The sequence below is a fragment of the Carcharhinus amblyrhynchos genome, chromosome 14 (genome assembly GCF_965287045.1).
Source record: "Carcharhinus amblyrhynchos chromosome 14, sCarAmb.v2.hapA, whole genome shotgun sequence".
In the NCBI taxonomy this organism is placed as follows: domain Eukaryota; kingdom Metazoa; phylum Chordata; class Chondrichthyes; order Carcharhiniformes; family Carcharhinidae; genus Carcharhinus; species Carcharhinus amblyrhynchos.
The window spans coordinates 25,091,881-25,115,242 of NC_137337.1; the positions used below are offsets into that span (position 1 = coordinate 25,091,881).

Here is a 23,362-nt window from a genome sequence, read left to right on the forward strand (position 1 = left end):
CAGACTTTTTTCCCGACAGAAGGGGGAAGAGAGAATGTCCAAGGTGTGTGGGGTCCTTAATTATGCTGGCTGTTTTGCTGAGGCAGTGGGAAATGTAGACAGAGTTAATGGATGGAAGGCTGGTTTGCATGTTCTCTCTGTCTGCATGGATTTCCTCTGGATGCTCCGGTTCCCTCCCACAGTCCAAAAGATGTGCTGGTCAGGTGCAATGGGCATGCTAAATTCTTCCTCAGATGCCGGAGTGTGGCAACTAGGAGATTTTCACAGTAATTTCATTGCAGGGACAATAATAAATAAATAAACTAATTTCTGATAAAATGTCACTAGCATTGGCAGTAACTTTTTCTGGGATGCTGCCAGACTTTTTGAAGTACTTGGCATTTCAACCCATTAAGTCTTCTGTCACTGTGATGTGAAAACATTGAGGAGAGAAAAACAGAGTACAGAAGACAAGGAGCATTTGTACCACTCCAAACTGTGTTTTCACACCCTGGAACGGTGCAGAGCGATAGTGCTAATGATGATGCCATGTTTGCCTGCTAGCCACCACTTTGAAGAGTTAGGGCCAGGTAGTCAGACACCTGCCTTTCTCTGGTGTCAGTATTACCTAAGTAGAGAGTGTATCGAGCCTGTTGCAATTTTCTAGCTATTCGTAAAGACTACCATTTGAGCACAGAGTCCACACAGAAAACTAGATGTAGTAGGACATTAACAAATATTTTTGGAGTGTTACTCAAAGCTAAGCAGACAAATTGTTGGATCTGACCCAATGGGAATGATTAATTTCTCCAGGGTTCCATTGTTGGATGAAGTTGTTTGTGACTTCTTTCATCTCTTGAAAGGTAGAAAGTCTAATTAAAATTGAACAGTTTTACTTAACCCCACAGCATTGGGGAGCTACCACTAGTTGATGAGGCGGTAAGCCCTTTTTGAAGAAACCAGGAGAGAGAGTGAAGACTATACATAAGCACTTTCCTCTGAAAAGCTGGGTTGTGACTGCTGCTGTTCAACTACTTAGTCATAGCAACACTGTCATCTGCAGTTTGACCTTGGGTCAAACCTGCAAAGTGCATGTTTTACCATCCAAGTCAACAAAGGTGTTGAACTTTAATCCAAGGTTGTAGCATGGCCCACATTGTTCAATTTATATTTGCTAACAACAATATTATGTGCATAACTTTTTTATTGTAAAAAGACATCTGAAGGCATTTGATAGAAGCAGTATGAAATAAAATATGACCCCGAGCCAGTAAATATTATGGCTTGACCTCCTTCATTATGCTTCTCTTTCGGTCAACAAATCTGAATCGGCTTCCTGCTTACCTATATAGCAACAATTCTGCTGTTTCAGGGGTTAATTAATTGGCTATTAAGCATTTTGAGATAACTTCAAGATGTGTAGGTTACTAAATAATTGTTTTTTTAATTTGTTATTCAGATAATTTCCTGCTGCTCCAACATTTCTGCAACAAGGCTCAGTTCTTGAATGGAAAAGCAAAACAAGACCTGACTGAGAGACTTGCAGGTGAGGCATATTTCTCATCTTCAATTATGACTGATTGGAAGAAGATCACCATACTAAGGAAGAATTACAAAACTAGTATTGTACATTGGACATGTAGCTTGGCACTGTGGTGAACAACAAAGATGCCATTCCTGGGTCTCCACAACACTGCTGTAGAAGCACATTCCTAATATCTCATGGCAACCTATATGTTGGTTTCTATTATAAATCAATGTGAATATTTCCTTTTGAGGTGTATAAGATATGAAAAGCATTTCCCAGCTTTCTTTTATTATTTTAGTGTTACAAACCAGATTATTTCATAGAGTATCATAAAATCCTTACAGTGCAGAAGGGAGGCCATTCGGCCCATTGAGTCTGCACCAGCTACAATCCCACCCAGGCTCTAACCCCATGCATTTACCCTAGCTAGTCCCCCTGCCAGTAAGGGGCAATTTAGCATGGCTAATCCATCTAACCCACACATCTTTTCAAATATAGGAGGAACCTGGAGCACCCGGAGGAAACCCATGCAGACACGGGGAGAATGTGCAGTCTCCACACAGACAGTGACCCAAGCTGGGAGTCAAACCCGGGTCCCTGGCATTGTGAGGCAGCAGTGCTAACTACTGTGCCACTGTGTCACCCAGATACTGTCCAGTTACATTAGTTGCTTGTGTGTGTGGACAGTAGCCATTTCAGGAGATTTTTAAATGGTCACATCAATATAGTTGCTTTAGCCTTCAGAGTGGAGCTTTTGGTTGGCTAGAAAGGTGGGCAAAAAAACTTTTTATCCAGTTATTAAACTTTCTTTTGAAAATGTGAATTGTTTCCTGTTCCGGAAAACAATTCACTGTTAACTATGTTTAAAAATGGAAACATGTGGAAATGAGTTGCCCACAAGACATTGTATCGTGTCAAGGAAATTTCCTTCTGATTACCAGCTATCACTGTCCCTCAGCTGATGAATCAATACTGCTCCATGTTGAACATCATTTGGCAGAAGCGCTGAGGGTAGTAAAGGCATGGAATATACTCTGCATGGGGATCATCAGTGTCTGTCATCATGAGTGGCTTACTGGCACCACTAATGGCCAATACCAATCCGACAAAGCTGTAACATAAAACTATATGCAAGCTATTGACAGAGTTAAGTGATCTCACAATCAACTGATCAGATCATAGCCCTGCAATTGGTGTGTCTTGTCATGATGGTGGTGAATAATTAAACTAACTGGTGGAGGTTGCAAGCACATCCCTATTTTCAGTAATGATGAAACCCAGTATGTCAGTGCAAAGAACAAGGTTGAAGCATTTGCAGCCATCTTCAATCAGAAAGCCAAATAGATAATTCTCTTCCTAAATTACATTAGTGGACAATTAGAATTTTATAACAGTCTCGCAGCTTCCATGTTGCTTTCTGATACTAGCCTATAAATGACTAGATTTATAATTTAATTTCCCTAATTTGCCAGAATGGAATTTTAACATCCCAATCTATCTCTAGATTATTAACTCTAACCACTAGGCTCGTATACTTTCACTGACTATTGTATCAAATGTTTCACAGGATGCAACAGCATTGACCTTTCATTTTCAGTTTAACAAAAAACAGTAAGAAATCAGATTTACAACTTGTTTTTCCATTTCAGATCTGGTCCAAGACCTATACATACGGAAGCCTCAAATTGTTGAACAGAAGGTTTTACCAGTTTTGTGGCATCTTCTGGGGAATATGACGAACAGTGGTTCACTTCCTGGTAGTGGAGGAAACATTCGTGTAGCTGCAGCTAAACTGGCTAAGGCTTTGTTTAAACCAATGGGTCAAAGCTTAATTGATCAAGCCCCAATCCGACCACCACATATTGCAAAGACCTTACAAGATCTGCTAGACTCAACTCCTTAAACCAGAAAGAACAAATTCAGTAATGTAACTCAGTGAAAATAAGAGGGATAGCAACACAAATGTGTTCCCCATAGTGCCTGCACTTTTCTCTCATTGGAATGAATTTATTTTTGAGGACTGGAACAAATCTTTGGCATTTGCATACTATATATGCTCCAAGTTAATATTGGATTCTAAATTCTGTAATTGTTGCAATATACAGTCTGGTTTCTCCAGTAACCTTAAGCATTGTTTATACTAAAATCACTGCAGCTAATTTTGCACTTCTGTACAGTAGAACCTAATAGACATATAACACTATATCACTGTATGGAAATTGATGTCATTTATTGTAAAGTTGTAGTGCATATCAAATTATATATGTTTCTATATTTGCAATCAGGTGTATTGTGTTACCTAATATACCCACCAATCTCTTTAATGCTACATTTCTATATCACAAGAGGGCAGGAGACAGAAGAATCTAATTGGAGGTCGGACAGGCAGAGTTCAATCAATGGTTGTTTAATATTAGTCCTCTGTGATAGAAAATGCAAAGCATTTATTGTTCCAATTGTGTATTGTACAGTATTAGTTTGCTCCTGGTTGTAATTTATTATTTTAATAGCTTGTAAGTTGAACATAAATCCTACCCCTTACATTGTGTTTAAAATAGATGTCATAACATGGCATGACCAAGATCACTACAAGAAAAATATTTTTGTTACAGATTCTAATGTATACGCAGTTGTCTCAAAAAAGGATTCTTGATAAATGTATATTCCATATTTTTGTGAGCAGTCTTTAAAAAAATCTTGCTTTTAACTACAAATTTGTGAAACTAATTACACTAAAATCTATTTGTGTAATTGTGCAAACTGTTGGCAATAGCACAAGCTGCTCATCACTCCACAGGCAAAGGTACATGATTTTAGACAAAATGTTTAAAGGAAGTAAATGATTTTATTTCTTTAAAAACAGTATCTTTGTTTTTTTGAGAATGTTCTTGTCTTTTTTTTTGCTTGATTCAGCAAACTCTTGTTGAAATAAGATGAATATGCCTCAACAGAACTCAAGACTCTCTTAACCGACCCCTGTCTATGGTTGCTGTCAGCAAATTAAATTGTGATTTTTCTCCATAGTGAGGTGAAGTACAGTTAAAATCACGCTTTTTGGTGAAGGATAGTCAGACAACATCTAAATGTCTGATGATGCATAGTTAAAATTATGGAGCTTCGGCAGTGCTCCTCTACAACTCATAAGCTCAACCGCATATATGATTCACCATACTAAAGCATAACAATTTTTATTCAAGACTTGAAAGCAATAATGATAAATCTTTGACCAGTTTTAGTGTCACAGGGGACACAAGTTCCAAAATAAGGAATAAAAATGAAACCAAATGTCACTGGAACAAATCTTGATTGCATTTATCAATTGAAGCAGCAACCTGGAAATCTTCAGGGCAGCAGAAAGATGTTAATTTGTGTAGTTGGGAAAACTGATGGGAGAAATTGAACAACTGGATGTTGGAATGCAACAACTTGGTGTATTTAAATTTTGTTATTTATGATGCTCTAGCTCAAAATGGTTCACAACTTTAAAATCATATAATCATGCAACACAGGAGGCCACTGGGCCCACCATGTTTGTGTCAGCTCTTTGAAAGAAATATCAATTAGTCCTATTTCTCATTTCTTTCCCCGAGGTTTTGAAAATATCTCTTTTTCAAGTATCAACTGTCCAACAATCTAACCAACATAAATTGAAAAGATTGATAGTTCCCATCTCTATTATAAAACCAAGCTCACATTAGCAGAGTAATTGTAGAAGACTCATTCAAGACATGCATTACAATCTCTCTTTTAAGGCACAATTTAAGTCAAGTCCCTCAATGAGATTACAATAATTGGTCAACATAGCATTGCCAAGTTAGTTCACCTACAGTTTGAACTATAAGAAATTGGACTGTTTTTAACCAAAACTATGGCTGGTACCCATTTCTCACTCATGGCATAATCACACACTAATATTTGATCATCTTGTTGAAATGAGCAACCTTTTTCCCTCATTTCTCATCTTGCAACTTGAGATTGTTGTTGATGTTTACTATTGCTGAGATTTCTGGAGGTAATAAATCAAATGTAGCTCTCAACTTTCTGTTTAAGAGCAGTAATGCAGGTGAACTTTGGGTAGTCGCATGAGTAGTGTTTCTATAAAATGCCAAAAAGTTATTCACCACGTGATAATGAACCTTGTTCTTATGAAGCTTTGAAAGAATGTTTCAAGGACTGTGCAAATCTTTCAGCTGATCCGTTAGTTGATGGACGGTAAGGTACAGATTTAATATGCTGAATTCCATTTACTTTGAGATAATTCTCAAACTCTTGTGGAGTAAACTGAACCATTATTGCTAACAATTTGTTCTAGTTTACCAAATCTTAGAAAAATTTTGTCACATTTTTCAGTGGTTTGTTCAGATATAATATTATAACTTTTGGCCACTCTTAAGTTTGCATCAATTATGATGAACATGTAACTCAAACAGACCAGCAAGATCTACATGTAATTGTTGCCACAGTATTTTAGGTTACCCGTAAGGATTAAAGGAGATAACAATGGTGTATTTTTTATTTGTGTATAGGACTGATATTGTTCCACCTTTTTTGTTTCAATCTGAGCACCCAGACCTGGCCATCAAAAATAACTACAACTACTAATTCCTTTCCTGGATTATACCAGGATGTCCTTCATGTAGTTGTTGCGGAAGAGGATGTGAATAGCCCACTGAAGTAGTCTGGGGCAGTCAGTCAGACCTCCAAAGGCTGCTTGCTGGTAGATACCAACTCTGTTGTGTCTGCGGCCTTCATTAGTTCATTCTTAGTCAACAATGACAATGAACTCAAAACTTGGGCAGGTGAGTTCTGCTCTCAGATCCAGACAGATTACCTAGGATGGAGTGCTGGCAGTTCCTGCACTGTGTCAGTGGTTCGTGGCTGCAGCACAGTTTGCGTGATGGTAATCCCCTTGCACCAAACTTTATCCAAGTCAATCTGTGCATTATAAAAACAGTAAGTGTTGGAAAATCTCAGCAGGTCTGGCAGCATGAAGAACGAAACAGAGTTAGTATTTTGAATCCAATATGGCTTTTTAGAACTGAAGGAAGGAATCTGTTTGGTTTTACATTGTTGAAAAAGGAGTGAGAGGCAAGTAGAGCAAAAGAGGTCAGGGATAGGTTAAAGGCTGAAGACGATGAAATGACAAAGGTGTCATGGAACCCAAGGCAAAGAGCGTAGTAATGATAGTATTAAACACATAGAGCATTGGTCCAGTGTGGGTGTTAAGGCTGAATAAACGCTGCCTGAGAGCAAGATACAGACTGGCCATGGGGGGTTCATAATCTGAAGTTGTTGAGTTCAGAAGGCTATGAAATATCTAATCATTAGATGTTCCTCCACCTTGCATTGATTTTCACTGGAATATTCTAACAGACCAAGGACAGAAATAAGCATGTATTGCACAACTTTCTTTGGTTTCTCCTGCTTCAGTTTTTGCTTGCAACAATAATCTCTCCCTCAATGTCAACAAACAAAGGAGATTACACTTCCTGAAGTCAATGACAAAGGAGAACATGCCACCACCTACATCAATGGGGACAAAGTAGAAAGGGTTGAGAGCTTCAAGTTTTTAGGTGTCCAGATCACCAACAATCTGTCCTAGTCCCCCCACAAGCCGACACTGTAGTTAAGAAAGCCCACCAACGTCTCTACTTTCTCAGAAGACTAAGGAAATTTGGAATGTCAGCTATGATTCTCACCAACTTTTACAGATGCATCATAGAAAGCATTCTTTCTGCTTGTATCTCAGTTTGGTACGGCTCCTGCTTTGCCTAAGACGGCAAGGAACTACAAAAGATTGTGAATAAAGCCCAATCCATCACACATACTAGCCTCCCATCCATTGACTGTTTACATTTCCTGCTGCGTCAGCAAAGCAGCCAGCATAATTAAGGACCCCAGACATTCTCTCTTCCACCTTCTTCCATCAGGACAAAGATCTGCGATCGTGTACCAACCAACTCAAGAACAGCTTCTCCCTGGGTGCTGTCAGACTTTTGAATAGACTTGCCTTGCATTAAGTTGATCTTACTCTACGCCCTAACTAAGTCTGTAACACTACACTCTCTCGCATTTCCTTCTCTATAAACAGTATGCTTTGTATAGTGCGCAAGAAACAATACTTTTCACTATGTTAATGTGACAATAATAAAATCAAATTAAATTAGCAAGCAACTGGAAGGTTAGGGTTGTATTTGCAGACAGAGCAATGGTTTCCATAAAGGTGCCGCCCAGTCTGCATTTGGTCTTCCCAATGTAGAGGAGACTGCAATGTGAGCAGCAAAAACAATAACTAAAAGAAGTAAATTGCTGTTTCACCTGGAAGGAATTTTTGGAGCCTTGAACGATGAGGAGAGAGGAAATCTAAACTTCCTGCTGCCTTGGCAAAACAGCCAGCATAATTAAGGACCTTGTGCACCCCAGACATTTTCTCTTTCACCTACTTCCTTTGGGGAAAAAGATACAGAAGTCTGAGGTCATGTACTAACCGACTCAAGAGCAGCTTCATCCCTGCTGCCGTCAGACTTTTGAATGGACCTACCTCGTATTAAGTTGATCTTTCTCTACACCCTAGCTATGTGTAATGCTACATTCTGCATTTTCTCATTTCCTTCTCTATGAATAGTATGCTTTGTCTGTATAGCACACAAGAAACAATAGTTTTCACTGTCTGCTAATACATGTGACAATAATAAATCAAAGTCAAGGGGCATGTATTACGCTTCTTGTGATTGAATGGGAGGTGCCCCGGGGAAGGGGGATAAGGTGTTGGGGGTAATAGGTTTAGTGAAGGAATGTTCCCTTTGGAGTGCTGATGGAATGGGAGGGGAAGATGTGTTTGCTGGTGGAACCATATTGGAGTTGACAGAAAAGGCAGAGGATATTTCTTTGAATATGGAAGTTCTGAGTGTGCAAGGTCAGGACAAAGGGAACTCTACTGTGGTCCTGGGAGGGCAGGGTAGGGATGAGGGCAGAAGTGTGGGAAATGGGTCAGACACAGTTGAGGGCCCTTTCAACCATGGTGGTAGGGGAATCCTCAGCTAAGGAAAAAAGATGTCAAAAGCAGCGTTGTTGAAGATAGCAACATTGGAACAGATGTGGTTGAAATGGTGAAATTGGGAGAATGGAGTGGAGTCCTTACAGGAAGCAAGGTGTGAGAAGCTGTAGTCATTATCTGGGATACTTGGTGGGCTTGTAATAATATTAGTAGACAGTCTGTCCTAGAAATGAGTCAAGGAAGGGAAGGGTCAGAGATATACATTATCTGACATCACTAATAATGTATTCCTAACAGTTAGCATAATAGTTATTAGCCCTTTAAACTGCACCAAGCAGGCTGCTTTATCTTGGATAATGCCAAATTACTTTAGTGTTGTTGAAGTTGCACTCATCCAGGTGGTTGCACAATATTCCATCACATTCCAAATATGTGGACATGCTTTTGGGACTCAGTTGGTGAGTTAATCACTCACGGTTAATAGTCTCTGACCTGTTCTTTCCTGCACAAAGGAAGATAGTTGAAGTACTTGAAGGCCAATCATCTCGGCTCCAAAATTTCACTGCAGGAATTCTCCAAGCAACATGCTAGGTCCATCCATCTTGCTTCATCAATGACTTACCTCTGGAGAAATTCACTGATGATTGCACATTGCTCAGTATCTTTTGCAACTTCTCAAATACTGAGCCTCTATCAACATTGCAGTAAATTCAGTTAGGTATTTGATCAATGGTAACCTCTAGGACATTGATGGTAATGTCAAGATGAGATGGCTAGATTTTTCAGCCTTTTGGCTATGATTATGCATCAGATCAGGTGCAATGCCTTTTCTTGTCAGCTTGGATCTTTATGTCTCGCTTTTGGGAACCATGAATTGAGGTCAATTGGAATTTGGTTTTTGGAGGAAAGAGTTAGATTCAGGTCTGCCCAGTCCACCCTGCGCATTGACTTTGTTGTTTTAGAGAATTAAGTATTTTTTTAAAATTTCTCTTGTTTGACTTGTCCAGAGACCATGAATTGAATTGGTTTGAGAAACAAGCAAGAAAGTGGATCAGGGCTTGCCCCATCCACTTGGCATATTGGCTTAATAACCCTGAAAAAGGAATAAATTTTGTTCAAAAAAATCCTCTTTTGTTTGAGATTATCATTGTTTGGCACTTGTGCAGCGTGAATATTATTTGCCACTTATCGGCCCAAGTTTGACTATTGTCCAAATTTACTGCATGTCGATACAGGCTCAGTATTTGAGAAGTTGCAAAAGATACTGAGCAATGTGCAATCATCAGTGAATTTCTCCAGAGAGGTAAGTCATTGATGAAGCAAGATGGTTGGACCTAGCATATTGCTTAGAGAATTCCTGTAGTGACATTTTGGAGCTGAGATGATTGGTCTTCTATACTTCAACTAGCTTCCTTTGTGCAAGGGATGTATCCAACTAATGCTTGCAGGTGCAGCAGGTGGTCAGGAAGGCGAATGGGATGCTGGCCTTCATAGCGAGGGGGATTGAATATAAAAGTAGGGAGGTCTTGCTGTAGCTGTATAGGGCATTGGTGAGGCCACAGCTGGAGCACTGTGTGCAGTTTTGGGCGCCGCACCTGCGCAAAGATATTTTGGCCTTGGAGGGAGTGCAGAGGAGGTTTACTAGGCTGATACCGGAGTTGAGGGGGTTGAGCTATGAGGAGAGGCTGAATAAACTAGGCTTGTACTCGTTAGAGTTTAGAAGAATGAGGGGAGATCTCATTGAGACGTATAGGATGATGAATGGGATGGATAGGAGAGAGGTGGAGAGACTCTTCCCGCTCAAAAAAGACAGTAGGACTAGGGGGCACAGCCTCAAGATAAAGGGGGGAAGGTTTAGAACGGAGTTGAGGAGGAACTTCTTCACTCAAAGGGTGGTGAATCTCTGGAATTCTCTGCCCATTGAAGTGGTGGAGGCTGCCTCGCTAAATATTTTCAAGACGCGGGTTGATGGGTTTTTGATAAGAGAGGGGATTAAGGGTTATGGGGAGAGGGCAGGAAAGTGGAACTGAGCAGCGACAGATCAGCCATGATCTTATTGAATGGCGGGGCAGGCTCGAAGGGCTAGATGGTCTACTCCTGCTCCTATTTCTTATGTTCTTATGTTCTTAATGGAAAGTTTTCTCCCTGATTCCTAGGGCTAGGGCTACTAGATGTCTCACTCAGCCAAATCCTGCCTCAATGGCAAGAGCAGTCACTTCACCACATGTTACTTTCATATCATCACTTTAAAAAAAATCATTGCATGTTGGTGTATTTATTCCTTATCCCTAATGCTAGGCCATTTCAGAGGGCATTTAAGGATCCCAATGAGCCAGTTTTTATGACCATCACCAATGATTTTGCAGTTTTATGAGACTTTTAATTCCAAATTTTTATTAAATTTAAATTTCATCATCTGTAATTTGAACCCATGTTCCCAGAGAATTACCGAGTCCATAGTTTACTACTTCAATGACAATACCACTATGCCACCACATTTACAAACCAAAACACTACTAACTCTTCAATCCTTCCATCCAAAATCACTTATGAACAGAAGCACTCTCAGAATACAACCTCTGAGACTTTGCTACCCATTGTGAGAAACTGCTCTTAATTTCTGCTATTTCCTCATTCGTTTGTGGGGCGTGGTGTCACTGGCTGTCCAGCATTTATTGCCCATTCCTAGTTGCCCTTGTGCTTGCTAGGCCTTTTCAGAGGGCAGTGAGAGGCAATCACATTGTTGTGGCTCTGGAGTCTTTGGTAACAATGGCAGATTTCCTTCCCTAAAGGATATTAGTGAACCAGATGGGGTTTTCCGACAATCGACAATGGTTTCATGGTCAGCAGACTCTTAATTCCAGATGTTTTTTTATTGAATTCAAATTCTACAATCTGCCGTGGCATGATTCAAAAATTATCAGCTGGATGACCCTTTGTCATCTAGACTCAACGTTGGCTCTATTCTCTCTCCACAGATGCTGTCAGACCTGCTGACATTTCCCAGTATTTTTCTGTTTTTGTTTCAGATTCCAGTACCCCCATTTATATTATCATGGCATGATTCAAACCTGGATCCCCAGAACATTCTTTAACACAACGCTTTTCTATCCTTCCTTCTGATTTCATACCCATTAAACTACTCCAGTTTCTTGTATGGTATGTTTCTCAAAGGCTCTTCAAAAATCCATGTACACCACATACTACATTTCACCATCCACCATACATGACACCTCCATCAACAAAGCAGTAAATCTGAGCTGGCTGTTTTAGGTCAAGGACCCTTTCTCAGAACAAAATCACTGAATTGTTACAGCACATTTGGCCCATCATATGTGCACCAGCTTGTCAAATGAACAATTCACTTAGTGCCATTCTCTTTAACTTCTCCCCATAACTTTTCACAAGTCTTTTTCAGTTAACAGTCAAATTCCCTTCTGAATGCTTCAATTGAACCTGCCTCAGACAGTGCATTCCAAGCCTTCAGCATTCACTGCATTTTCTCATAATGCTTTTTTTTGACAATTACTTTAAATGTAGTCTCTAATTTTTGATCCTTCACAACTGGGAAGTCTCTCCTTATCTACTCTTTCCAGAATCCTCATGATTTTGAATATTTCTGTCAAATTTCCTCTCAGCCTTGTCTTCTTCAAGGAAAACAATCTCCAATCAAGAACTGGTCATAGAAGCGTCATTTAATGTCTGCATGGTGCAGTATGCGTTCAGTCTCTGCATCTACACAAAAAATTCTGCTGGGATGTGGAATTAACACAAAATAGTGGAAATATAGAAACATGTACTGGTGCATTCAAATTATGATAGACAAATGAAAATCCTCGAGAAGAACTTCAGCCACGCCTAGAAATGTCATGTGCCATGCATTCTCTCGTTGCTGCCTAACGATCAGCTAATCTAAAACAGACAGGGTCTGAGCAGTATGTGCTTGCATGTTGAAGGGGGAAGTACACTGAAGAAGGGAAAGGGTTAATGAATTTTGTACCTAGAATATATCACAAACATAACTTTTCATCATGTCTGATCTTCCCAGGCTTATATTGCTCTTGGTGTTAATGTAAATTACTTGTTCATGTCTTTCATTCTTTAACTCTCATAAAGACAAATGGTCAGATGTGAATGTAAAGACAGAAGGGTGCAGGGGTGGGAGAAATTACAAAATCTAAAGTAAAAGGGAGGGTACAGGCACGGGAAAATGTTGAGGATGTCCCAATAATAAAAGGAGTAGAGGGCATGAGAAAGGTTAGTAGTGTTCCTTCAAATAAGGTCCAGACAAAGGCTGGTATAAAGACACTTTACCTGAATGCACGCAGCATTTGGAACAAAGTGAATGAGCTGATGGCGCAGATCAGCACAAATGGATATGCTCGAGTGGCCGTTACAGAAACGTGGTTGCAAGGTGACAGGGACTGGGAGCTGAATGTCCAGGGGTATCAAATGTTTAGGAAGGATAGACGGGAGGAAAAAGGGGGTGGGGTAGCTCTGTTGATTAAGGATAATATGAGGGCGGTAGCAAGAGAAGATATAGGCTCCAAAGAGCAAAACGTAAAATTGTTGTGGGTGGAGATAAGGAACAGTAAGGGGGGAAAGACGCTGGTGGGTGTGGTCTATAGGCCCCCAAATAATAGCTTAGAGGTGGGGCGGGCTATAAACAAGCAAATAAGTGATGTGTGCAGAAATGGAACGGCGATAATTATGGGGGATTTTAATCTGCATATTGATTGGTTGACCCAAGTCGGACGTGGTGGGCTTGAGGAAGAGTTCTTGGAATGCTGTCGGGATAGTTTCCTTGAACAGTATGTGATGGAACCTACGAGGGAGCAAGCTATGTTAGATCTGGTGTTGTGTAACGAGGCAGGTAGAATTAGGGATCTTATTGTGAGGGATCCTCTTGGGACAAGTGATCATTGTATGGTTGAGCTTTTGATGCAGTTGGAGGATGGGAAAGTAGGGTCCCGAGCCTGTGTCCTCTGTTTGAACAGAGGGGAGTACAATAGGATGAGAGCAGAATTGGCAAATGTAGATTGGGGGCGCAGATTGGTTGGTAGGATGGCTGAGGAAGAGTGGAGGATTTTTAAGGGGATCTTTCTTGGTACTCAGCAGAAATATATTCCGATGGTAAAGAAGGAAGGTAGGAGAAGGGATAACCAGCTGTGGTTATCGAAGGAAATAAAGGAGAGTATTAAATTAAAAGCTGATGTGTTCAGAGTGGCTAAAAGTAGTGGGCGATTAGAAGATTGGGAAAAATTTAAAAATCAACAAGGAATGACTAAGAAGGTGATAAAGAAAGGAAAGATAGACTATGAAGCTAAACTAGCACTAAATATAAAAAAGGACAGTAAAAGCTTTTACAAATATATAAAGAAGAGGCTGGCTAGAGTGAATGTTGGACCCTTAGAGGATGAGAGGGGGGATTTAGCGGTGGGAGATGAGGAAATGGCTGAGGTTTTAAATAAGTTTTTTGCCTTGGTCTTCACGGAGGAGGACACGAATAGTTTGCTGGATCTTAAAGATAGAAGGATGGTAGGAGTTGAGGGCCTAAATGCGATTACTGTCACTAGAGAGGTAGTGCTTGGTAGATGAATGGGACTGAAGGTGCACAAGTCCCCAGGACCGGATGGAATGCATCCCAGGGTTCTGAAAGAAATGGCAGAGGTGATAATGGATGCCTTAGTAATTATTTACCAAAATTCGCTGGATTCCAGGGAAGTGCCAGAAGATTGGAAAACGGCTAATGTTACACCACTGTTTAAAAAAGGTAGCAGACAAAAGGCAGGGAATTATAGGCTGGTTAGTTTAACGTCTGTAGTTGGAAAAATGCTCAAATCCGTCATCAAAGAATACCGAGGGACCTAGAAAAGAATGGTTTGATTGAGCAGACGCAGCACAGATTCGTTAAGGGGAAGTTGTGTTTGACGAATTTATTGGATTTCTATGAGGATGTGACTAGTGCGGTAGACAGAGGGGAACCGGTGGATGTGGTGCTTTTAGATTTTCAAAAGGCGTTTGATAAGGTGCCTCATAAAACGTTGCTACAGAAGGTTAGGGTGCTTAGAGTTGGGGGTAAGGTGTTAGCGTGGATAGAGGATTGATTGTCAAATAGGAAGCAGAGAGTTGGTATCAATGGGTGCTATTCCGATTGGCAGTTGGTGACTAGTGGAGTGCCGCAGGGATTGGTGCTGGGGCCTCAGCTATTTACCATTTATATAGTTGATCTGGAGGAGGGGGCTGAGGGTAGGGTAACAAAATTTGCTGATGACACAAAGATGAGTGGAAAAGCAAATTGCGTGGAGGGTGTGGAAAGTCTGCAGAGGGATCTGGATAGGTTAAGCGAGTGGGCGAGGACCTGGCAGCTGGAGTATGATGTTAGCAAGTGTGACATTACCCACTTTGGCAGAAATAATAGTAAGAAATAATTGTGCACAAGTCGCAAAAACCCAGTCTGCAGGTGCAGCAGGTGATCAAGAAGGCGAATGGAATGTTGGCCTTTATAGCGAGGGGGATAGAATATAAAAGTAAGGGGGTCTTGCTGCAACTGTACAGGGTACTGGTGAGGCCGCAGCTGGAGTACTATGTGCAGTTTTGGTCGCCGCACTTACGCAAGGATATACTGGCCTTGGAGGGAGTGCAGAGAAGGTTCACCAGGCTGATACCAGAGATGAGGGGGTTGGGCTACGAAGAGAGACTAAATAGACTGGGTCTGTACTCGTTGGAGTTTAGAAGGATGAGGGGGGATCTTAGAGATGTATAAGATAATGAAAGGGATGGAAAGGGTAGAGGTAGAGAGATTCTTCCTGCTTAGAAAGGATGGCAGGACTAGAGGGCACAGTCTCAAGATAAGGAGGGGGGAAGTTTAGATCGGAGTTGAGGAGGAACTTCTTCACTCAAAGGGTGGTGAATCTCTGGAATTCTCTGCCTGTTGAAGTGGTGGAGGCTACCTTGCTAAATATATTTAAGTCACGGGTAGATAGGTTTTTGATAGACAAGGGAATTAAGGGTTATGGGGAGAAAGCGGGAAAGTGGAACTGATCCACTTCAGATCAGCCATGATCTTATTGTATGGTGGGGCAGGCTCGAAGGGCTAGGTGGCCAACTCCTGCTCCTATTTCTTAAGTTCTTATGGTCAGATGTGAATGTAAAGACAGATGGTCAGGTGTGAATGTCATTTTGCAGACATTGCAAGCCTTGCCTGCTTATATTAATTGAACATCGTTAAACAGCTGCTGTTGGGAAGCCACGATCACACAAGTAACTTCAAAGACAGAGATGCCGAAGCAGTCGCAGGCGTTGTAATTGAAGAAGGAAGATCAAAGATATTGACCGGAACTGGAAGCTTGCGTCATGTTCATTGCTAAGACTGGTGATGTATAAATACCCGCTTGTATTTGTGTTCCATGAAAAGTCTGGCAGTCCATTGTTAGGAACCAGTTCTCCCAAAGCTCTTGAATAAAAGCCATGACTTTGAAATATTTTGACTCACTATCTCAGAGGTATCATTTTACCTACAACATGCACTCTGAAAGGAAAATGATGTGGAGATGTCGGTGTTGGACTGGGGTGGACATGGTAAGAAGTCTCACAATGCCAGGTTAAAGTCCAACAGGTTTATTTGGAATTACGAGCTGTCAGAGCACTGCTCCTTTATGAGGTGATTCTTCACCATAAGTCCAAAGGCAGAAAATGTCATCGATGTATCTGGTGTATACTGTTGGCTGAAGGTCCTGTTTGAACTTGTGCATGAAAATGCTGGCTTATTGAGGTGCTAATTTGGTCCCCATGACTGTTCCGTGGGTCTGGGTGAAGAACCAGTTGTCAAAGGTAAAGATATTGTGGTCCAACGTGGAGTTGCAGCTGCAGAATGGCAGTTGTTGGTGTTGAGTACAGAACAACCTTATGAAGGAGCAGGGCTCAAAGCTCCTGATTCCAAATAAACCTGTTGTGCTTTAAACTGGTGTTGTGACACACCTTAACAGCGCTCTCTTAAGAGTGTGCCAGCGTCACCTTCGCACCCACGGAGGAGGGACAGCACACTGAACGAAGGGAGTGCAAGCAGCGCCTGCGCATTGAGAGGGGGTACGCACACGGAAGCATGCGAGCGGCGCCTGCGCATTGAGGGGGCAGCACTGAAGGAAGGATGCGAGCGGCGGCGCCTGCGCATTGAGTGGGCAGCGTTGCGGAGGGTGCCTGCGCATTGAGGGGGTAGCTGACACTGAAGGAAGGATGTGAGCGCGCATGCGCATTCAGGGGTCAGCACACTAAAGGGAGAGTGCAACAGCGCTTGCGCCTACTGAAGGAAAGAAGATTGCGCGAGCGAGCGCGCAGCAACTGTTTTAACGGTCGGCAGCATGGAGGCGCGAGGTGAGTGCGGGCGGCCGGCTGCGCTATGCATAAGGAAGGGCGTCAGGAGCCTGTCGCTCTCCAGTGGACCTGTCCTTTGGTCTCGCTCCGGTCTTATTTCCAGCCGCGGCTGGGCTTTCTCAGACCATTACTCGAGGACGGGCTTTCCGGCCTGTGATGGTGGGAGGTTTCAATCTGGGTTGACGCTTTTCCCCTTGTGTGCGAGTGGGTGGATGAGTGGGCGGGTGTCTCCTCCTCGCTCCACTGATGGCGGCTATTCGCAGATATCCTAAAGTGGTAGCGCAGAGCCGAGTCTAAATATATTAGCGCTCTCTGTTTCCTCACTTGTGGCAGCTGCCGAGGGCAGTGAAGTCAGGCTCCAGTATTACCATGAGTTTATTGTACTCAGTTTTCAACATGATCGTGTGAGACTGCACTTGTTCCATGAAGTTTTGTTTTTAAATGTTTTTTGGGAAGCCCGACATCGTGACAATCTCGGAGGACACAGGAAGCAGACCTCTACAGCAGAGTCCTCGTTCTTTCTGGATTTACCATTGGTGGGCCTCCTGCACTTGGAAATGTTTGTACAAAATAGAAGCAGGAGTCAGCCATTCGGCCCTTCGAGCTTGCTTTGCCATTCATTATGACCATGGCTGCTAAACAAATTCAGTACCCTGATCTTGCCTACCCCCATATTCCTTGATCCCTTTAGCTCCAAGAACTATATTCCTCCTTGATGTCACAATGTTCTGGTCTCAACTATTTTCTGTGAATTCTGCAGATTTACCACTTCCTGGGTGAAGAAATTTCTCCTTGCCTCAGTCCTAAAACATTGACTTTTCCTGAAACTATGATCCCAGGTTCTGGATTCCCCCACCATCGAGAACATTCTTTCTGAGTCTACCGTCTTTAACCCTGTTTGTATGTCGTAAGTTTCTGAGAGTCTGTCTCACTCTTCTAAACTCCAATAAATATAAACCCAACTGACTTAGTCTCTCCTTGTATGACAGACCTACCATCTCAGGAATCAGCCTGGTAAAATTTTGCTGTACATAAAAAGAAAATCCCCCCTCAGATAAGGACACCAAAACTGCACATACTACTCTGTAGCCTCACTAATGCCTTATACAATGAAAGCAAAACATTCCACTCATACTCTTGCTATGAAGGCCAACATACCATTTGCCTTCTTTACTACCTGCTGTACTTGCATGCTTACTTTCAGTAACTGATGAACAAGGAATTCAAGGTCTGAGTAACCACCACTCTCAATTTATACCAATTCAAATGATCTGCTTTCCTGTTTTTGTTACCAACATGAATAGCCTCACTTTTATCCACATTATACTGCATCAGCTATACATGTGACTGCTCAATCAGCCTGTCCAAATCATATTGAAGCATCTGTGCATCCTCCTCACAGCTCGCCCTCCCACACACCTTTGTATCATTGGCTGATTTGAAGATATTTTGTTTCCTGTTCCAAACCATTAACATATAATGTGAATAGTTGGGGTCATAAAATAGATCTCTACAGTATCCCACTAGTCACTGCCTGCCAATCAGAAAAAGACACATTTGTGCCAACTCTTTGTTTCCTATCTGCTAACTAGCTTTCTGTCCATTCCAAGACACTATCCACAATCCCATGTGCTTTAATTTTACAAAGTAGTCTGCTATGTGAGACTTGTCAGAAGCTGTCTAAAATTACATCCAACATTTCTCCTTGGTCAAATCTACTGGTTACATCCACTGAGAAGCCATTCCCCTCAACAGTATCCAAAATGATATTTCTGTTCTGCAGGGGGATGGTCACATGTGGTTCCTGTACTGCCTGTCTAGTCCTTTTGCTCTGTCTGGTGTTCACCTATTCCATTCTCACCTGTGGTGTGACCATCTCTTTATGCATGCTATCCACAGTAGTCTTTGCGGATGCTCCACAGTGTCCCCAGACATTACTCCAGCTCCAAAGCCCAGGCCTCTAGGAGCTGCAGCTGGAGACACATCATACACACGTTTGTCCTGGGAATGGATACATTCCTGGTTTCCCACATGGAGCAAGAAGAACTGACTATGGCTTGGAGCTCTTCTGCCATGTCTTACTACTTTAAGAAGTTAATCATTTAATATCAAACAATGTCAACTAGGGCTCTTCTTCTCTGTTTGTTATTATAGAATATATTTCTTACAAACGATGAATCTCAAAATGATATCTTAACTATAGTCAACAGTAGTAGTAAGTACCTATCCAGCTGCTCTTGCTCAAACAGCTGTTTAGATTTCCTTAGGCGATGTAAACGTGCACTCTGCTCTTACAGCTTTTTCTGCTCTGAGATTCCCTTTTTCTTAACTTCTTTATCCTCCTAACTTTGTTCCCTTCTTGTTTATTTATTTAGTTTGTTATTTAAACACAGTCCTTAATGTCCTGGGCAGCACGTTAGCACAGTGCTTAGCACTGCTGTTTCACAGCTCCAGGGACCTGGGTTCGATTCCCGGCTCAGGTCACTGTCTGTGTGGAGTTTGCACATTCTCCTCGTGTCTGCGTGGGTTTCCTCTGGGTACTCCAGTTTCCTCCCATAGTCCGAAGATGTGCGGGTTACGTTGATGGGCCATGCTAAAATTGCCCCTTAGTGTCCTAAGATGCTTAGGTTAGAGGGATTAGCGGGTAATGATATGTGGGGATATGGGGGTAGGGCCTGGGTGGGATTGTGGTTGGTGCAGACATGATGGGCCAAAGGGCCTCTTTCTGTACTGTAGGGTTCTATGATTCTATGATTTAATAGCAGTTACTCACCAACCAATCAGTTTACTGCTTTCCTGTGACATCATTCTTGGATTTTTCAAACTGAGCATGCTGTTTGGTGGCTATCCTTGCAGGCCTGGTGCTCTCTTGCTCCCCAAAGGTAAATGAGGGACTCGAGCTTCATGCTCCCTTTATCCCCCCACTCCCAGAAGAGTGTCCTTCACAGGTTTAGTACTCTCCACTCTCCAAGGGTAAGTGTAGGCCCTGAGCCTCGTGCTCCCTTTATCCTCCCCTCCCAGAAGTAAGTCCCTGACAGGTCCAGAGCTGTCTGCTCCCCACTTCGGGGCCTAACTGTCTGTCTGACTTTTGAAAAACCCGTGCGCATCACCCCAGATTAAGCATTGTGCAAAATAAGGGTATAATTATATATTACTATATAAAAGCATATATTCCAAAACATTTTTAAATAGTGATGTTAGGGCCCTTTTATAGACCCAATTGTGAAAATATTAGAGCTTAGAATTGCAGTTGTATTAAATGCATTTTTTAAAGTTTGATTTGTTTTCAGTTGAATAACTTCTAACACTTTCATGCAATTGGTTGGTTATACTCTGGTTTATATTATGGCTACAAGAGCAGGTAAGAAGTCTAGAATCCTGTGGGAAGTAACTCACATCGTGAATTCCCAAAGCCTGTCTAATATCTACAAGGCAGAAATCAGGAGTGTGATGAGATACTCTCTCCTTACCCGAATGAGTGCACTTCCAACAACACTAAGCTCAACACCACCCATGATAAAACAGCCTGCTTGATTGGCATCCCTTCCACAAATATTCACTCCCATCACAGCTGCTGAACAGTGGCAGCAGTGTGTACTATCTACTATCTGCAAGAAGTCACCAAAGCTCCGAAGGCAGCATCTTCCATACCCACAACTTATACCTTCTAGACACATGGAATGCCACTACCTGCAAGTTCTCGTCCTCACCGTCCTGACTTAAAAATATATTGCCGTTCCGTCACTGTTGCTTGGTCCAAATCCTGAAATTCCCTAACAGCACTGTGGATGGATGTATCTGCACCTACAGGGCAACCCCACATTCTGCAAATGAATAATGAAAAAAAAGCATGGTTGTTAACATGTCTCTCAAACAGTGAAGGTATCATAGGCAAATTGGTTGTGGTGGATGGGAAACTGTTGAAAGGTATGATGGTCAACAGGTAATAGCTAGCATTTAAAGAACTAATACATAATTTACAACAAAAATATGTTCCTTTAATGCACAAAAACCCAACAAGGAATGTGTTCCAGCTATGGTTGATGGAATACATCAAGACTTGTACTGGATCAAGAAAAAATGGTAACCCTAAGGATTGGGAGAATTTTAGAATTCTGCAAAGGAGGACAAAGAAAATGCTTAAGAAAGGGAAATAGAGTAAGAGTAAATCAATGAGAATCATGAAAACAAATTTTAAAAGCTATATGTATATTAAAAGGAAAACATTAGTATAAAAACTGGATCCATTACATGTGGAATCAGGAAAGTTTATAATAGGGAATGAGGAATTGGTTGAGAAACTAAAGAAATGCTTCTTGGTTTTCTTCATGGAGGAAAATACTAAAGACCTCCCAGAAGTGATGAAAAATCGAGCCTAAATATGAAATTGCAAGAATTAATATTAGTTTTTTTAAAGTACAAGGGAAATTAATGGGACTTCAAGTGTTGAAGGAGGTTGGCTAGTGGGAACTTTTGCTTGAAGAGACGAGGCTGTTGTGACAAATTTGCATTTTTGGAAAGACGGGAATGAATTTTGACATTTTCTGCATTATGTAATCATCACTGATTTTTCCATTATTTCCCATTAAGATTCAAATTGGACAGCGTCAACAGAGAATGAACGACTTAACTCTACAGATGAGTGTGACTTGCACAAAAGTCTTTCTGCTACCAGCAGTTCTCTTCCAAACACGATGCTCGTGCCAAACTTGGAGCCTTCTGATGAAACCAACAGTTCTAAATCAAATGTTACAGTTGGTGAGAATAAAGCTGGCACACAAGAAATCAATTTGAAACCCTTAGATTTGACAGAGACATCAGTGCAAGTTGAATCACCTGAAGGATCGGCATCAATGGATACTGAATCTCAACCTGAGAACTCCTCACCTGAGAGAATAGTGGGAGATGTGGAAAATGTAGAACTGAATGATTCAGAGATCCCCTTTCCTACAGAGTATGAGAAGTTTTGGAAGGTGGTTGAGGACAATCCCCAGGACTTTACAGGCTGGACATACTTGTTGCAGTATGTGGAACAAGAGGTTAGTGAGCAGATTGTAGGAAATGTTTGGGGGATTTGTAGCTAATGGGGGAATGGATCATGCAAAGGTCCATTGATCTCGGATGGGATTTTCCGGTTTTGGGGCAAGCGTGGTTGGAGATTCCCACCCATTGATTCCTTTGTAGTTTTTTATCACCTGAAATACACCTAGAAGTAGACATTCTTTATTTATCATGTGGTCTCAGGTTAGTGTACACAAGGCTTAATTTCATAATTAACTATTTTATTGATGCTTGCAAAAGTTATTGCTAATCACTAGTTAAAAATAACAGATTTTATTGGAATTACTCGGCAAATCTGCTAGCAACTGTGGAGCGAGGAACAGTTAACGTTTTGGATCACCCTTCAGAATTGTTCTCATAGAATAGAATCCCCACAATGCTAAAGGAGGCCATTTGGCCCATCATGCCTGTACCCACAACAATCCCATCCAGCCACTATCCCCATAACGCCACATATTTACCCTGCTAATCCCCCTAACTTACATATCGTAGGACACTAAGGGACAATTTAGCATAGCCAATCAACCTAACCTGCACATCTTTGGACTGGGAGGAAACCAGAGCACCCGAAGGCAAATTTGGAAAGAATGTACAAACTCCACACAGTGTCACCCGAAGCTGGAATTCAGCCGGGGCCCCTGGAGCTGTGAGGCTGCAGTGCTAACCACTTTGCTATTGTACTGCCCCTTTCTGATGAAAGGTCGTCAACTTGAAATGTTAGCTCTGTTCCTTTCTTGATGCTGCCACTCTTGCTATGTATTTCCAGCATTTTTTTAATTTCAGATTTTCAGCATCAACAGTATTTTATTTTTTGTACTGATTGAGAATTAAATGTTTGTAATGCACACAACGCCTAATCTGGTGGACTTTTCAATTCGCTCATATTTTTACATGTTTATCAAATATCATAAAGTAGGGAAGTATAAAAGTGGTCAGGTTGAGGTGTTTTACATTTTGAGGGACTTTAGATCAAGTAACAGAGGGGACACCACTTTTGCCAATTAATAAGTCAGGATACTAGAGGACATAAATTTAGAACCAAAGTATTGAAAATTAAGGTTCTTTGCAAACACCATTGTCTCCCTAAAAATTTTTGCAGTCTCACTTCTGTTGACAAAACCTTAACCTGACTTATTAATTGGCAAAAGTGGTGTCCCCTCAATTTCATGATCTAAAGAATAGTCTGAACATGTGCTAATGTCCATACCCTCATCCTGTTTCCTGCACTAGACAACTTTTTTGCTTTGTTGTTCCATTTTGTTTTAAACTGTCCACCTCAACAGACATTCTTATTGTGATTACACAGTTACCTTCAGACTGCTGTTTTTCATGGCTCAGATTTCACTTGAAGTCTTTCACAGTTTGCTCAAGTAGAGAGTAGTTAGCAAAGCACGTGAGATCTTGGGCTTCATATATAGAGATGC

General features: G+C 41.5%; 2 protein-coding genes across 9 annotated transcripts in view; both read left to right on the forward strand.

The window, feature by feature from the left end:
* The window catches only part of togaram1 (TOG array regulator of axonemal microtubules 1), a 103,237-nt gene extending 98,870 nt beyond the window's left edge, over nt 1–4,367 (forward strand). Inside the window, 2 exon segments of the mRNA XM_080202454.1 lie at nt 1,439–1,525; nt 3,157–4,367. Coding sequence (XP_080058580.1) covers nt 1,439–1,525; nt 3,157–3,410 — 341 coding nt within the window. The 3' untranslated portion in view covers nt 3,411–4,367.
* A 12,402-nt stretch (nt 4,368–16,769) lies between these two features.
* Nucleotides 16,770–23,362, forward strand: part of prpf39 (PRP39 pre-mRNA processing factor 39 homolog (yeast)) — a 42,628-nt gene continuing 36,035 nt past the window's right edge. For all 8 annotated transcript variants that reach the window (XR_013888546.1, XR_013888547.1, XM_080202456.1 and 5 more), the window contains exons 1-2: nt 16,770–16,877; nt 21,468–21,916. Coding sequence is in view for 6 of the 8 variants with exons in the window: in XM_080202456.1 (XP_080058582.1) it covers nt 16,865–16,877; nt 21,468–21,916 (462 nt within the window). In the remaining 2 variants the exon portion in view is untranslated. The remainder of the gene's footprint in view (nt 16,878–21,467; nt 21,917–23,362) is intronic.